This window comes from Sycon ciliatum, chromosome 4 (genome assembly GCF_964019385.1).
Source record: "Sycon ciliatum chromosome 4, ocSycCili1.1, whole genome shotgun sequence".
NCBI lineage: Eukaryota > Metazoa > Porifera > Calcarea > Leucosolenida > Sycettidae > Sycon > Sycon ciliatum.
Window position 1 is genome coordinate 21,472,791 of NC_088646.1, and position 15,300 is coordinate 21,488,090.

At 46.6% G+C, this 15,300-nt stretch overlaps 2 protein-coding genes across 2 annotated transcripts in view; one reads left to right on the top strand and one right to left on the bottom strand.

Annotated features, from left to right (window-relative positions):
• Positions 1-1,331: 1,331 nt before the first annotated feature.
• LOC135815003 (peptidyl-prolyl cis-trans isomerase FKBP4-like) lies at positions 1,332-12,686 on the bottom strand. Its single transcript, XM_065328217.1, has 8 exons — positions 12,263-12,686; positions 9,676-9,936; positions 8,676-8,747; positions 6,042-6,232; positions 5,404-5,487; positions 4,471-4,659; positions 3,145-3,195; positions 1,332-2,132 (listed from the first exon to the last, which is right to left on the bottom strand). The coding sequence occupies exons 1-8, from the start codon at positions 12,468-12,470 to the stop codon at positions 1,806-1,808; spliced, it is 1,383 nt and encodes a 460-aa protein (XP_065184289.1). The 5' UTR covers positions 12,471-12,686; the 3' UTR covers positions 1,332-1,805.
• Positions 12,687-13,595: 909 nt separating this feature from the next.
• LOC135815019 (uncharacterized) overlaps positions 13,596-15,300 on the top strand; it is a 9,276-nt gene continuing 7,571 nt past the window's right edge. Inside the window, exons 1-2 of the mRNA XM_065328239.1 lie at positions 13,596-13,744; positions 13,853-13,944. Of these exons, the coding sequence (XP_065184311.1) occupies positions 13,730-13,744; positions 13,853-13,944 (107 nt within the window). The 5' untranslated portion in view covers positions 13,596-13,729. The remainder of the gene's footprint in view (positions 13,745-13,852; positions 13,945-15,300) is intronic.

Sequence of the window (15,300 nt, forward strand, 5' to 3'; positions counted from 1 at the left end):
CTGTCGTTGGGGGCTGAGCCACACACTTGTGACGGGCAAGAACGCCATAGCTAAGAAAGCAACGGCCACAGCGATCACACTGGCATGCTCCACGCTGCTCTTGCACACACTCTCTCTCGCTCACACACACACACACACATACACACACACACGTGAGCACATACTGCAAGAAAGAAAGAGAGCATGAGTGTCACATTCTTGCATAGAAAGTGTTTATCAGCACACACTTCTACATGCACATGCAGGCACTCAACGACCAACTATGCACCACGCCGTATGTTCGTCAAACATAAGATTGCAATACCAAAGAACAACATAAACAAGATCACTTACTTCGTTCTCCTCCAAGTGTGTCCTCCCCAGCCAGGCCGTCTCCTGCATTTCCCTAGGCGGAATGTAGCCTACGAAATGGTTTCTCTAGACTAGGAGAAGATGCTTGGTATTCGCCATCTCTCCTGAGAAATGTTCAGCAAAAATTTCAAAACATACGACATTATTTCGTTCGCTAATCTCCGCTACTCGTCGTCTCACCTGGCTTCAGAAGATGTTACGAGAGATAGGAGAGTCTTCAGCAGGCAGCGCATCCATCTTCAGGAAGTGGAAAGAGCAAACGGCATGGTCCTTGGTTGAGGTAAATGCTGAACGTTTGATTTGTCCCAACCAAGATTTCAGCACTTGGTTCGTTACGATTTTCGCTTGCCAGCTAACGTCTCCGCACTCCAGCTTTCCCCTGTCGGTGTCACGTCCCAGTACACAACGGAGAGGACTACTGATAAACAGTTCACGGCACTAACAGCATTGAACACAGTACTTCTTTCACTTCGTGAATACAGGAAGACAACTGAAAATGACACAATTCTGCAGTGATCGACCTTCTCTCTCACGGAGCTAAGCAGAATGTGCGTCATCACCTGTAGTCGCCATGGAAACGGGATCGGGAAATCGGCGATATGGCAAGTTTCCCTTGCCGTACGCAAGCGAGAGATATACCATCGGAACCGATATCCAATTGTCTTTCATCTGAGCCCTACTTGAAAAATCGATGCACTTCCCCTTTAAAGTTTAAGCAAATTAATAGGCCTGTGCATGTGGGGATTGCCCTATTCAAAATTTAAATAATATTAATAATTTCGGGTCGCACATGCTATTGCTGCTGTGCGTGTGTCCGTAACGACTATTACGTGCTTTGTCTGTTCACGCATGGTGGGACCTTTACTGTGTTGAGCTCTGACCTCAGCGCTAGACCCACTGACATCCTTCAACTTTCCTTCACTTGTAGTTTCCGCTTCCACCCCCCCCCCCCTCGCTCTCTCATTATCACCGTAGAAAGACAGCATGATAACAAATGCCTCCTGTTATGGAAATATGAAAGAATAGGAATACCATGACTGTAGCAGAATGTACAGCAGCATAAAAAGAGGGCAACGATCAACTGCAAAAGCAGCAGCTAGCGACAGCAGCGGTCAAAGAAATTATTTAAAGGCTTTCTTCTTCATAAAAAAAGGAACTGAGCTTCAAAATACCTAGGGAGTGAGGGACATTCGATGGTCAGTATATAAATGCAGCATGCGGTGTAGGCCGGCTATTTCATCAGCTGGGTGGAGATTTGAAACTTTTCTTTGCAGTAGGAAGGAAATTGCTTCAAATTGCCCGCAGAATGAAGTCATATCATGCATAATTTGCAGCCTACGTAATAATTATAGAAATGTTGGAGCACAGAGTGGCACCAGGTACACAGTCACAGGCAAAACAATGCACAAGTCAATCAATTATCGTATGTTCAAGATTCAGCCAGTGGATTCGGCTTACTCGGCGGCTTCTGCTTTCACTGCCGAGGCGGCTGCTGCCGCTGCGGCTTGTTCGACCTTGGCCAGCTGTGCAGCCTTCTCGGCGTCCAAGCGCGCCTGTGCCTCCTCAAAGAGATTGGGCTGCGCTGGCGCCTGGGCCTGCGGCTCCTGCGCCATGCGGGAGAAGATGTTGCTGTACAAGCTCTTCTCCTTGTCGCGCAGCACTTTCTGCTTGTCCTCGGCCTGGCGCATGCGCTGGCGGGCCGGCTTGTTGTCCGGCTCCAGCTTCAGGACGCGCTGCAGGTCCTGGATGGAGTCCTCCGGGCAGTTGAGACCAAGGTATGCCTGCATTAGAGCGCACACGTAAACACGGGACGGGGTATTGAGCCGTGATGCATGTATGTAATGGGCGCACACAACCATCACTTCATTCATCAGCAAAAAAGGCTACTGCAAATATTTACAAAAAAATGTCGGCGCTGCAAAATGTCGGCATTTCACGATTTCGTTGTTTGGGCAGCGATTTATTTTCAGCACGGGGTTAATAATAGTACATCACCAAAGCCGATGTAAAAAATTTCATCGCGTTTTAATTTAGGCATTCTGGCTTGGTGCCGAATATAGCCGAAATTAAATAGCTGCCAACATTTAGTATAATTTCAAAATTGGACTTCACGGAGAATTTCAAAGTATTAGGAAATTGGAGGCCATATGCCTCGCACTGCTCTTTTTCTCTCCGAAACTCAACACTTGCAACCCAGATATGAAGAAGGAAAAAAATCATCAGCCACACCACCGGGACTCGAACCAGGGACCTTGCTTCGGAGAGAAAAGGAGCAGTACGAGGCATGTGGCCTCTAATTTCCTAACATTTACAGTTGTGGCAAGTGAAATCCGACACTTGGCATAAGGGACGGCACCATGCAGTCTGCAGCCCCTGCAGCCCTGCATACGTACAGTACATGTGTTACATACAACTTTATCTGTCTGATGACAAAACTCGTACTCATCACAGTCAAGGTTCAAAAGGTGCTGGCAAAAATGAATGGGGATTGGATACCAATACTTCTTATGTGTACCATGTTTGTGAACTGTGTGTATCTACGCTGTGACCTTTCGATCTGTTTGGGATGCATACGGCTCTATAGTATTAATTAGGTGTAGTGCATTACATCATTGGTGCCCATTTGTGGCGCTGTCCCCTATGGCAAGTGTAGGATTTCACATGCCACAACTGTAGTACACTTAATTTTTACAGTGTAACATTCTGAAGGTGCAGATGGCCAGACGGTTCCCGTGACCACGCATGTGCGGTACACTAATGTTGCCCAGTTCCATCGCCACTTTAAGTAAATACCTCTGCACGGCGATAGAGCGCCTTCACATTATCACCGTCGAGCTCCAACGCCTAAATCACAATAGCAAGAAACACACAGAACTGCCGTTAGCTTTTCACACTAGCCTCGGTGTGCGAGAACACGAGTGCCTCCATGCATATGTGTGTGTGTGTGTGTGTGTGTGTGTGTGTGTGTGTGTGTGTGCGCGCATGTGTGTGCACGTGTGTGCACATGTGTGTGCACATGTGTGTATATGTGTGTACATGTATGTGTGTGCATGTATGTATGTGCGCGCGCACGCGCGCGTGTGTGTGTGTATGTATGTGTGTGCCAACCTGTCGGAAGGCTACCTTCTGACCAAAGCATTTGGAAGTTGTACTAGTTTCGGCTCCACAATTCAGTGTGTCGTTACTATAATACTGTAAGACATGTAAATATAACGAGGAAGCAAATCTAACGTTTTAACGAATGACATTTCTTCGTTATAATAAATTCTGTTGAGGCTGTAAGGCCACATATGTGATATGTGCGGATACGCCTGAAGACTGCAAGATCGTTATCGTATGTTCTCGTTAACCTATGGATTTTGGACAATCGGTAAATTTGCGACTCCTTATAATAACATGTCTTACAGTAGCTTTCATGGCTGAGGTTGTTGGTATGTCTGTTGGCTCTGGGTTCCCAGTACTCAGTAGCCGAGGCTGGTTGGTAAAGTAACTCCAGTGTCACTTCAAGGTACCTGTGCATCTAGTGTCTGCCTCTATCAAAGCAACGGGCTGTCTATACTGGTTACCCCAGCAAGTGTAGGGTGTGCATAGGTAACTGTCTTGGCCGTTTTATGCCGGTGTACTCCGCGTGGTGTAGACCAGGTGTGCATTGGTGGTCGATTCACATGGATTTGCCAGTTGTGTGGATTAGACAGTTATCTGGAGCAAGTCTTGATCCGTCTCATTCAGATCTTGTTCGCTATCGTTGCTATAAGAGAAAATCTGTGGGTGCACATCCAGTGCATTTGCAGATTTGGGTGCTTCTCTTGCGACGGGTGTATACATGGTACATGGTGTGTGTGTGTGTGTGTGTGTGTGTGTGTGTGTGTGTGTGTGTGTGTGTGTGTGTGTGTGTGTGTGTGTATGTGTGTGTGTGTGTGTGGTGAGTGGGAGGGGAGCTGCAGGAACATGGAGATATTTTACATCCAGCACTGGCACGCGTTCGGCAAGAGAACACTCATCCAAGATGATGCCGACTGTGATGCCTTCTCAGGAGAGAGCTAACTTATTCCGAAATGGGGTTCATGCTTCCGAAAGTCTGCCCAGAGTTCATACATGTGAATGCATGTTACAACAAACCTGTGAGCAGGATTCTCTGGCCGAGGCCCACATCTTCAGCTTGAGCTGCGTGGCCGCACAGTTCAACAGGCACAGTAGTCTCAGCTGGCCCATCTCCTTCTGCTCGCGCTCTGCCTTGAAGATCTTCTCTTCGCCGGTCAGCTCCGCACCTCGCTTGTAGCACTTGAGAGCAGCTGCATACTCTGTAGTCTGCACAGAGGACAGAGACACACGTTAGAAACCTGCCTGTAGTGACTACTTCGTATAACATAAGCAATAAGGAGCATCATTTATCACTATAGGCTCAAGTCATCACAGGCCTCAGGAGTCATGACCATGGGTCAATGCATGACACAAGTCATCACAGGCCTCATGAGTCATGACCATGGGTCAATGCATGACACATAACCTAACTAGATGCATCACTCGTTCGCACAGACAAGTTATAACTGTCCTATGTACCACAGGAAGGTTGTTAAATACAGGTCCTGGTTGCACTAACCAACTCTCACTCCTGCTCATAGGCCCAATACCATCTCTCCACACACACACACACGTATGCACCGCAGGCTCATGTCGTCGCGCAAACACCCACTACGGATCGGGAAAGTGAAAGAAAGCTCCTGGGATGACAATCCAGATGCTGGAGAGAAGCATGGAAAAGTTGACGGGCCGCGGCAAACCCATCAGATGCACCATAGCCGTCCTCGTCTTTGTCTTCCCTGGAATCCAGATCAAGATCCCGATCACCGAGGTGGAAAATGAAATCTTCTGGACTGTCTCCTACTGGGAGTGTTTTTCTTGTGCAGCAGGCCTGCCCTCACTGCATATTTGAGTGGCTATTGCGTGTGATGGTACTGAGTATGTGCATGCTGATGCTCGGGCAAACACATTGCGACGTTTCTCTAGCCACATCTGTCCGCGTATCTGTGCTCTGTGGTATTGTTGCCTCACCTTGAAATACTCGGTGCCTTCCGCTTTGACTTTAGCTGCTTCTTCCATTCTTTCCTCATATCCCATTTCAAAGACTTTCTTTTTCTGTACACAACAAAGACAAGACCACGTGTACACACAAGCATGCACGCATAATCATGCACACACACACACACACACACACACACACACACACACACACACACACACACACACACACACACACACACACACACACACACGGAGCATCTAGCCCATCACATTCCCAGAAGAGTGCCCTGGGGCTGAGTGTGTGAGGGTCCCTAGGAAAACATGGATACTCTCACGAGAAGAGAGTCTTAGAGCCCAAAAGGCAGAAATCCCAGGTTAGAAAGGAGTGAATGAAGCGCGGACCTCATTGTAACGTCAGCACAACACACATGCATTCAATGCAAACCCAAAAACGTACGGGTATCTCCTAATCTCTTCCAGTCTATCCCCCGCACATGCATGCGCACACACACACACACACACACACACACACACACACACACACACACATACACACATGCGCGCACACACACTCAATCACTCACATACACGCGCACACACGCTCACTAACTCACTAACTCACGTACACACACACACGCACAGAATCAAGCAGCACCAGCTCAACGTACATTTTGCAGCTTGACCAGGTGGAGTTCATACACCAATGTGGCACCGGCCGGGATGTCCAGCTCCGGGCAGCCATCGTCACCATAGGCGTACTCCGGCTCGACGATCAAGCGGCATACCTCCCTTTCTCGCATGATGCCCAGACCGAGCAAGGCACCCTTGGTCAACAGCCGTGGATTGCTAGTACCACCACCTAACAACAGGGTATGTGCAGCCACAGACACAATACATGTACAGCAAACAGCAAGGCATGTGGCCCACAGACACAATACATGTACAGCAAACAGCAAACAGCAAGGTATGTGGCCCACAGTCATAATAGCCAAACCACAGCAGAGGATACCTTGACTACAAGATCAATCATACTAAAAATGTGTTGATCAATTGATGATAACAGACCTTGTTCTACCGAGAGAAGCTCAAGTAACCCTGCCGTGGCATGCTCGGACCAGGAAAAGGGAGGTGTGCAAACAGTGTTGTCCACAACCATTGCTTGTATTCAGCTCCGTACATCATACCCACTAGCATACGTGCTGCGTGGATGACCAAGGGAGAGGGGTGCCCATGCTCCTGGTACGCGCTCTACAGGGCACAGGGCTACATGGTAGTGACCGCCGTTAACACCAAACAGATAAACAATGAGATAACTACTATTAACTAGCATGCATACCGATTGGAAGCTCGGGGAGCAATCTGTGCAGCTAGACATTAGCCTAGTAGCAGGCTTTTGCACTGCAAACACGAAAATATGTGAACATGACTGACTTGGTGACAGATAGCTGCATTTAACCCATTTTAAAAGGTAGCTCGATACAAAGTCAAAACTGGTCTTCTGCGCATCTTTCTGCGCATCAGGTCACCCAGCGGCCCGGCCCGAGATCCGCGTGCATGTGCTTCCCACTAGCTGGCCGTGCATGTGCATGCAGTGTGCAGTGTACGACAGTGCCGGAGCATTTCCGTCAGGTCGAGGTCCTTTCTCTTTTCATCCTCGTGTAAGTGTCGTGACATGTGACGGCAGGGCTAGCCACGCCGCTTCAAATGGAGCGCATTCGGTCTGTGAAGCGCATGGGATCAAAGTGGAAAACGAAAACTGGTCGTTTCTCTTCAACCCCCCTCCCTGAGAAACGAACATATACAAACGGTACATAGAATCGACATTTTTTTCTGTTTTTCTGGACGTGCCCACACATACAAACTGTGTGTCGATATTTTCGAGAAACGAACAGGCGCTCAACCCCCTCCCCCTAAATGACTAGTTTTCGTTTCTAAATAAATACTTTGAGGTATCTATATTTACAAAATGTTAGGAAATTAGAGGCCACATGCCACATACTGCTCTTTTTTTCTCCGAAACTCAACACTTGCAAGCCAGATATGAAAGAAAGAAAAAATCATCAGTCACCACCACCGGCATCTGGCTTGCAAGTGTTGAGTTTCGGAGAAAAAAGAGCAGTAAGTGGCATATGGCCTCTAATTTCCTAACACTTTGAAATTCTCTGTGAAGTCCAAATTCGAAATTGCTATCTATATTTACGTAAGCGGAATTATTCGTCTGGAATTTAATTTCGTCTTTTTCGTCCCAGGAGCTTTTGGACTAAAATTAAATGCCGGACTAATTTCGATTTGTCCAGCTTTTCAATAATTATACTCTTATGATCCACGGACAAAATTTACAGCCGGACGAACTCCCTTTCTTTGGAGTTGGACAAAATTATTGACCGACGGAAGTTTTTGCTTGTACAGAAGTACAGCTGCCTATCTAAAGGATGCTTTGAGCGGTGAGAAATTGTTGGACTCGCAGAAATTGCAGTTGATTCGGTCCAGTAAACCAATGCCCGGTTGCTTGCTGACGTTCTCGCTAATCAAACTTTTTTCTTTTCTTTTTTTAAACTTTGAAGCCAAGCTGTGTACTTACCATGTGCAGAGGCAACTGCTATGTCCTGTCTATGTTACTATTTGTGATGCAAGCAATGGAAATACAATCATGTACATTAACAGATTTTAATACATTTTGTTTTCGTGGTGTTTGAGATTCACGGCTTCTTGACATCATTTTTCAAAATGGCCGACCTGGGACAGTAGCATGATGTCATCTACCCCCACCCTGTCCCGGCAGTGAGTGAAGCCAGCGTACACGCCAAGGTATTGTCAATTGCGAGCGAAATACTCATCGCGATCCCTTACATTTTATCACAGAGCGCTGGGATTTTTGCAAAGAAGTCAGGATGCCCGTAGCCTGATTGCGTCACCGCACGTGGCTGGCTGGCTCCATAACTCCACTCCTTGACCTCAGGTCGTGTTCGGGTTTCTTCGAGACGACAGCTGAGATTTTTCTAATGCCGATAGACCTTTCGATGAGGCGATTCGGTCACGTATTCGCGAAGTTACGAAAGTTTGAAATCGCCCTGTACACTCTGCATATGCCGTACGTTCGGGCTTTTAAAGGATTAATTTTAATCACGGACATACTCAGCTTCACACACAATCTTGCTGTCCAGATCCTGGAGTAGCACAACACGTGACAGGACCATACCCAGTGCACCTATCACCTCCTTGTGCACGCCTGAGATCTCAAGATATGTATGCAGCCATGCCAGTACCACTGCTCACACTGCTAGAGACAAGAGAGACCTTACCTGACTTTGAAAGCTCGAACTCATATCTCTCGTCCTCGATAAGTCGCTCGCCATGCCAACATTTCAGTTTCACTGCAGGCAGATACGCACACACATAGCATACTTGCATCAAAGAAAAACTCCTAGAAACTGCAAGTTTCAAGCACATGCATGCATTCGTGGCTACACAGTAATAATACTGGTGTGTGTGTGTGTGTGTGTGTGTGTGTGTGTGTGTGTGTGTGTGTGTGTGTGTGTGTGTGTGCGTGCGTGTGTGTGTGTGTGTGTGTGTGTGTGTGCGTGTGCGTGGGCGTGGGTGCGTGTGTGTGTAGGGTAGGGTAGGAGAGAGATAAGCATTTACCTGTACCGCTACAACAAAAGAGAAGGAATCAGCACAAGCGGTCACAAGCACAAATCTCCTTTCATTAGAATAAGGTTTTTTTTGCCAAATTGCTGATTGTATCGGCGGTGGGACTGGACAAGGATTTAGTGTGCTGATATGCCACATGACAGGGGCGTCGGACACGCTACGGTCACTACGGTATTGACCGTACCACTTTTTGCCCCCAGGTACCCCATGAATCAATCAAAAGCGCTGATTTGGACTCTAAATTTCGAAACATTTCAGTGGAGCCACCCCTACCAACAAGTAAACTGTACCTCAGATGCCTGACAGTACCACCCTAAGTTACTACCCTCCGACGCCCCTGCATGACATTGCCTGCATGACATTGTACTACTGTTGCCATCACTATCATAACCAGTGCACAGTCAGGCTACAAGAACTCCATTAAGAAAAACCCGTCAACATCGTGAACAAAGACAAGTGCGGGAAGTCGAGTCTGACCTCATGGATAGGATACATGCAGCACTGTGTACTGTGTGTACTATGCAAGCCCAGCACGGCCAACACCCAGCTATGCACTGGAGTACATAAGTACCAGTTTAGTCTGAACGCCAGGATGCAAAACGGGAATGCACTGTAAATGTTCTTTTTTTAAAGCACACCACATTCACTTACATGTTACATTCGCCTTGTTGTGAGGCGTCAGGAAGCCTTGACCCGCACGCAGCATGTTCTTGAGCACACCACCGTCCAGCGCTTTGGTGACGTCCTGGCCAGTGTAGGAGAGCAGTTCAATGTCAAACTCCACCGTGGTGTTGGCCGGCACTTTTGCCGTGCCCTTGGCACCAAACGCGTACCTCGGCGTCAGGGTCATTACGGCCTGCTCCCCGACGTTCATGGTTGCCACGCCAACATCAAAGCCTCTCAACACCTTGCCTGCAGCAATGGGTGCACAAAACGGTACAGTATACTAGCAATAGGGGGTGGGCTCAGGCACAACATGCCATGGGAATCACCTACAAGATTAGAGACCTGGGTTTACTGTTCAGGATGCAGTAATGTTCTGGTTGAAGAGGATTTGGATAGGATGTTCGTCACATCACATTTTACATATGGTATGTGATTTCCACCTCACTGCGCATAGTTCTCGCTTATGACTTATGTGTGTGTGCGTGGAAGTGTGAATGGCTGGGTGAATGTAGAATTATGAGATTGTGTGCGTGCCTATTTATGTATGTATGTGTGTGTGTGTGTGTGTGTGTGTGTGTGTCTGTGTGTGTGTGTGTGTGTGTATGGAAATGTGCATGGCTGGGTGTAACAAACAGAGCCGGTCGAGGCAGCTCGAGTAGAGTGCTCAATACATAAGTGTGCTTTAAGTTTCACGCATGGCTGAGTGTATGCAGAACTGAAGCATGACATTGTGAGACAGTGGGTGTGAATACACACACTGTGTTGCTATGGATGTGATTGCTCCTGACTTAGTTACAATTAACTTCAAACTCAAATGTTGCTGTTGTTTATCTCCTGGGAGTTGAATTGGTAGCATGTGCATGGAGTTAGTTTTCACCAATAGTATCGAAATCTACTGGCTTATTCTAGTTAAATTATGCTGATGATGCACAAGTTGATCAATTCCCTGAAGATGTCAACCGAGGCGAAAATTTGGAATCAATTGAATAGAATTGGTTGCAATGAGAGACCGAGAGGAGCGGGAGACTCTTCACAGCCCTATACATTCGAAATATGCCACAGGTGGAGACTCGTATCATACTATGTACGCCGATGACCACCGCTCCCAGCTTTCATCAGCCATGATCAATTAATCATCTAGCACAAAACTGCTTGGCTTATACTACCTCCGACAAGCGAAATTTGGCGCATTTTTTTGTATTTTTTGTGGTGGTACCACAAGGCTGCGAGGCACGACCTACTTGTACCGAGATGAAACCGAGTGCAGGATGCCAAGTGACGATCTGGTGAGTGGCACATGGCTCAGAGGTTCATGTAGACGGTTTGCTGGGGCAGGCCAGTCTCTCCTGTGCCAGCACAACGATGTGCGCTTCCATTCTGCGGAAAGAGAATCGTCGTGCATCCACGTGCCAAAAGAAAACCAAAAACGTTCTCTCTCTCTCTCTCTCTCTCTCTCTCTCTCTCTCTCTCTCTCTCTCTCTCTCTCTCTCTCTCTCTGTCCACGTGGTCCCTCAGCCAGCACAGCTAAGTCCAGACGTCAATGCCAACGATCTGGCGTCTTTCATTAGCCTCCAGAACGATGTGTCTGTCTCCTGGCTAAGGGAAATCGCAAGGAATTGCTGCCAGCAATTTTGGACTGTTGGCAAGAACACCCGACCAGACAGTTGGAGTCCAGGCGTGTGTGGAGGTTTTGCACAGTTCTTACCACGGCATCCTGGAGAGTGGCGGCGGAAATGACTACCTTCGACACCGTGGCTCGAGCACAGCACATAGGAGCGACATCGAGATTTCCAGAGCGATCACAGCAGAGGTACTTGGTGCAACTGAATCCGCTCTAGCCGGACTTTCGTCTGACTACTGGGACAATTCCTGTCCACACAAAACTGCGATTTCTGACTCAGAGGAGAGTGGTTCAGACTAACTGATATCTCTCATGTCCTTGTTGAGCATTATGAAGTTGTTTTTTGGTGAGTCAATCATTATTTTGGATTGTAAAGTGGGAGTTATTTTGAGTAATTTGAAGTAAAGAAAAGCGTCAAGTTTTGCTTGTCGGAGGTAGTAAGACAGACAGAGACTAGAGAGGCACGTGCGAGCAAGTATGTGTCCGCTCTTCCTCTTGCACATTGTATTGCCACTTGGTCTGCGTGTGAGTATTGAAGAAATTGTGTTGTACAGTGGTCCTTTCAAAATCCAGCACCATTTGTGCTGCAGAAATTCTGCTGGATTAGGGAGGGTGCTGGATTAACAAATCCGATTTACTGCTGCAGTGCGCATGAAGAGGACATTTTGGTCAATGTCAGTTATGCTGGTTTATAGAGGGTGGTGGTTTATAAAGTGCTCGATTTTAAAGAGGGACGACTGTATAGAGCATTTTCAAACAGGAAGTGGAAGCTGAACATCCGTTGCTACCAGCTTTCTATAATTTCTACTGGCAAAGCATGACACTACAATGTACCTGCGTTCGTGTTAGAATACGCCATTCACAATAATTATTAGGACATTCAAGTGCAATACATGTATAATGATAGTAGAATCGAACTCAAGTGCAATCACAACTATTATTATGCTTTACCTCCTCCAAGCTGAAATTTGAATGGAGTTCCCCGCTCCCTGGTCGAGTCGCAGACTTCCCCGCTGGGAAGACGCCCGACATAGTGAACATAGACATCATCATTGCGATGGGGTTTGTCATCAGCAGGTCCTTCTTTTACTATTCTTTTGAAGGCCAATTCCTCCCCGTCGTCCTTTAGTGTTATATCCTGCCCCCTGGGGTCGTCCATCTGGACTGCAGAGTAGAGAATGCTTTGTACAGAGTGCAGAAAAGCGCTGATAAGCTACCACTACAAGGAAAGCAACGCAATATTTCTGTTTGAATCAGAATCTAGAAGCTCGAGCAAGGTGTTTGAGAAGTTTGAACAAGCTAGAACTAATGTTACTTCGGCGAGGAACAAATACCGAAAACAATTCGAAAAATGGATTCGAAACGTGCAGTTGCTGTAGTCGAGTTGTGCATTGTTTGCACGCGCTCACAATCTCCCATACAGCATTTTGAGGCAAGGTTACTTTTCAAAAAAAGTCCCTTTCAACTTCAAGTCTGCTGCATGCATATCGCGCATGTCGAGTCTTGTAGTTGTACGATGATGTTGAAAATGTACTACAAAACAGTACAACGTCGTACCTACCCATGAGTTTGTACGACAAAGTAACGTTAGTTGTATCATGTTTTGCATGAAACTGTACGCTAAATATAATTATTATAATATTAGGCCGAGTAAAAAAAATTACTAGATGATCGTCCTTTTTTTTGGAAAAATCGGGGAGGGCGGGAGGATTTTATTTTTATTTTTTTACTTTTTACCCTCTCATGCACACAGTACAGTGTACACAACAACATCAAGGTTTTTTTCTCTTTTTTTCTTTTTTTTTCTTTTTTTCTTTTTCTTTCTTCAGCAGATCGATACTGACGTTGTGATATACTAGTAGTATGTGGTCCATATAGTAAAGAAAGTATTAAACAAAGCGTGCACATGTTTCCTGCATCCGCGATCGGTAAAAAACCAACGATTTCGGCAAAAACTCACGATTTAAAAAATAAAATATTTCTTGGGGCGCTGACAAAAACTGGGGCGGACGGGGACGATCATCTAGCTTTTTTTTTTACTTGGCCTTATGTGTGTTTCATATTGAGTGCACCGAAATCCTGTGCATGTGGTCTTTCCACGTGTTCATGAATCATGGCAAGATAAGAGTTCATACTCTCGAGTCATCATGGTCATGGTCATAGCCGTTTTCGAGTCTTGATCATGCATGGTCAGTGTGGTGTCAGCTGTACATGCACCCGACCAGTGACGGCAACCACCAGCTAGCTGGTGGTGAATAATAATAATAATAATAATAATTATGGTGAATAAACTAAACAAATGAAGAAATTCGTCTTCAGAGTTCAGTGATCAGAGGCCCAACTGTATTCGACAACTATTACTTACTTAGTTGTGTTCACTATTTGCTGGGTTCCGACAAGAAGAGTTTTCCTGTAGTGATGTCGGCTAGCAAAGTAAGGCAAAGGCAGTTCAATTCAATGCATAACATTTCAGTTCAATTTTACTTATCATTTCTGGAATTTGCGAAACCATTACCGGTAAATTTTTGTATTTCATTCTAGACCATTCAGTTGGATTGCCCAGCGTTTGGCTTACAGTGCCATCCATCCGAGCCACTGTTCGTCTCAGGCTTGATAGATGGAAATGTGAATTTGTAAGTTCGTGGTGGGGGGAGGGGGCATTGATGTGCCTTGCAAGATACAGTAAAATTCAAAGATTCAGAAATAGGCTTGGTTTGCACTGCACACGGACTTGCATGGCGTTGGTGGTGGCCGTAGTGTCCACACTCAGGATGTTGGAAATGGGCACACCGAGAGCCTCTTTCTGCACGCTGCTGCTCCAGTGCCTGCAGGGGTGTGTCCACATCGGTGATTTCCGGTAGGCCGCGTGGAATAGTGTTAAAGTCGCAACGAGTGTTCTCCATATTTCCACTGCGATGATCTACTCGAGGTCAACGTCAGTGCTATTTGTTTGTCGCATGCCAGTGTGCATACTGTACACGCTCGGATACACTGTACACGCTCGGATACAAGTCCCCCCCCCCCTTCAAATAGAGCCCGTCTGTCTGAAGGAATCGAAATAATAAAGCCCCGTTTCGTGTAAAATAGGGCTGAAGCGATTAACATTTTGCTTATCGGGTAACCGAATGCTATATCGGTCCGGTTATCGGCTATGAAACGATTATGGGCAGCTTGCTTACATACCGGTGCACGTGTAGCATGGTGCTCAGTAATATGATAGTGTGCATTACTCACTCTCCGGACAGCTAGCTGTTTCAACCTTATTAGGTCTCATCTGCGGAGCTCAGAGTTCAAAGTCAAAGTGCTCTAACTGTGATAAACAAAGCGAGGCCAGACGTTTGCTTTCATCGAGAGTTTTATGTCCGGATTCGATCAGGCGTCCGGGAGTTTGTTGAGCAGAGCGATCCGTGGATATCGATGTTTGAGGGCAAAGATGAGTCAGGCCCGGACGAGACGCCGCCTCTGGCAGATTATGTGACTCGCGCTCTTTGTACCTGACATCCTCTACTCTAATAAATTCTACTACTTAGTACAATCTACTTTATATACAGGGGAATCGGGTAAAGATTTAGCGCTAAATTTGTTTATGCTTGTGGCCCAATGTGATTATAAGCATACTGCTGGGTAGATCCGAGTATCAGTTGTCTGATGATTGCCTAGCCGCAGCATGAAACTCAGAGTTACAACCAAACCTGAACGTCCTCCGCTGAGTCTGCTATGTAAAGATAGTGTATAATCAGTCTTACCCCATCCAACACCTCCAACACCGTAAAATCGTTTTCACGGTAAAGCACCGGGTGCCCGGATCTTTGCCCCAAAACATGGGGTATTAGACACCCTTAGCAAAAAACGTTATGTTGCAACGGCATTACCGTAAGGGGAAAAATACCGAGATTTGGGTTCGACCTTCAGCAAGATGCACACTAATGTTAGTACACTGTTGCCATGAGAATAGCTTTTATTTCGCGTGGTACAACCATTTGTGCCGC

Excerpts from the sequence above, each read along its gene's own strand:
- LOC135815003 (XM_065328217.1), bottom strand. The coding sequence starts at position 12,470 with ATGGACGACCCCAGGGGGCAGGATATAACACTAAAGGACGACGGGGAG. Across the intron at positions 8,748-9,675 it reads CAACAAGGCGAATGTAACAT|TGAAACTGAAATGTTGGCAT; the intron begins GTAAGTGAATGT and ends ATCTGCCTGCAG. Across the intron at positions 4,660-5,403 it reads AAGGCACCGAGTATTTCAAG|ACTACAGAGTATGCAGCTGC; the intron begins GTGAGGCAACAA and ends TCCTCTGTGCAG.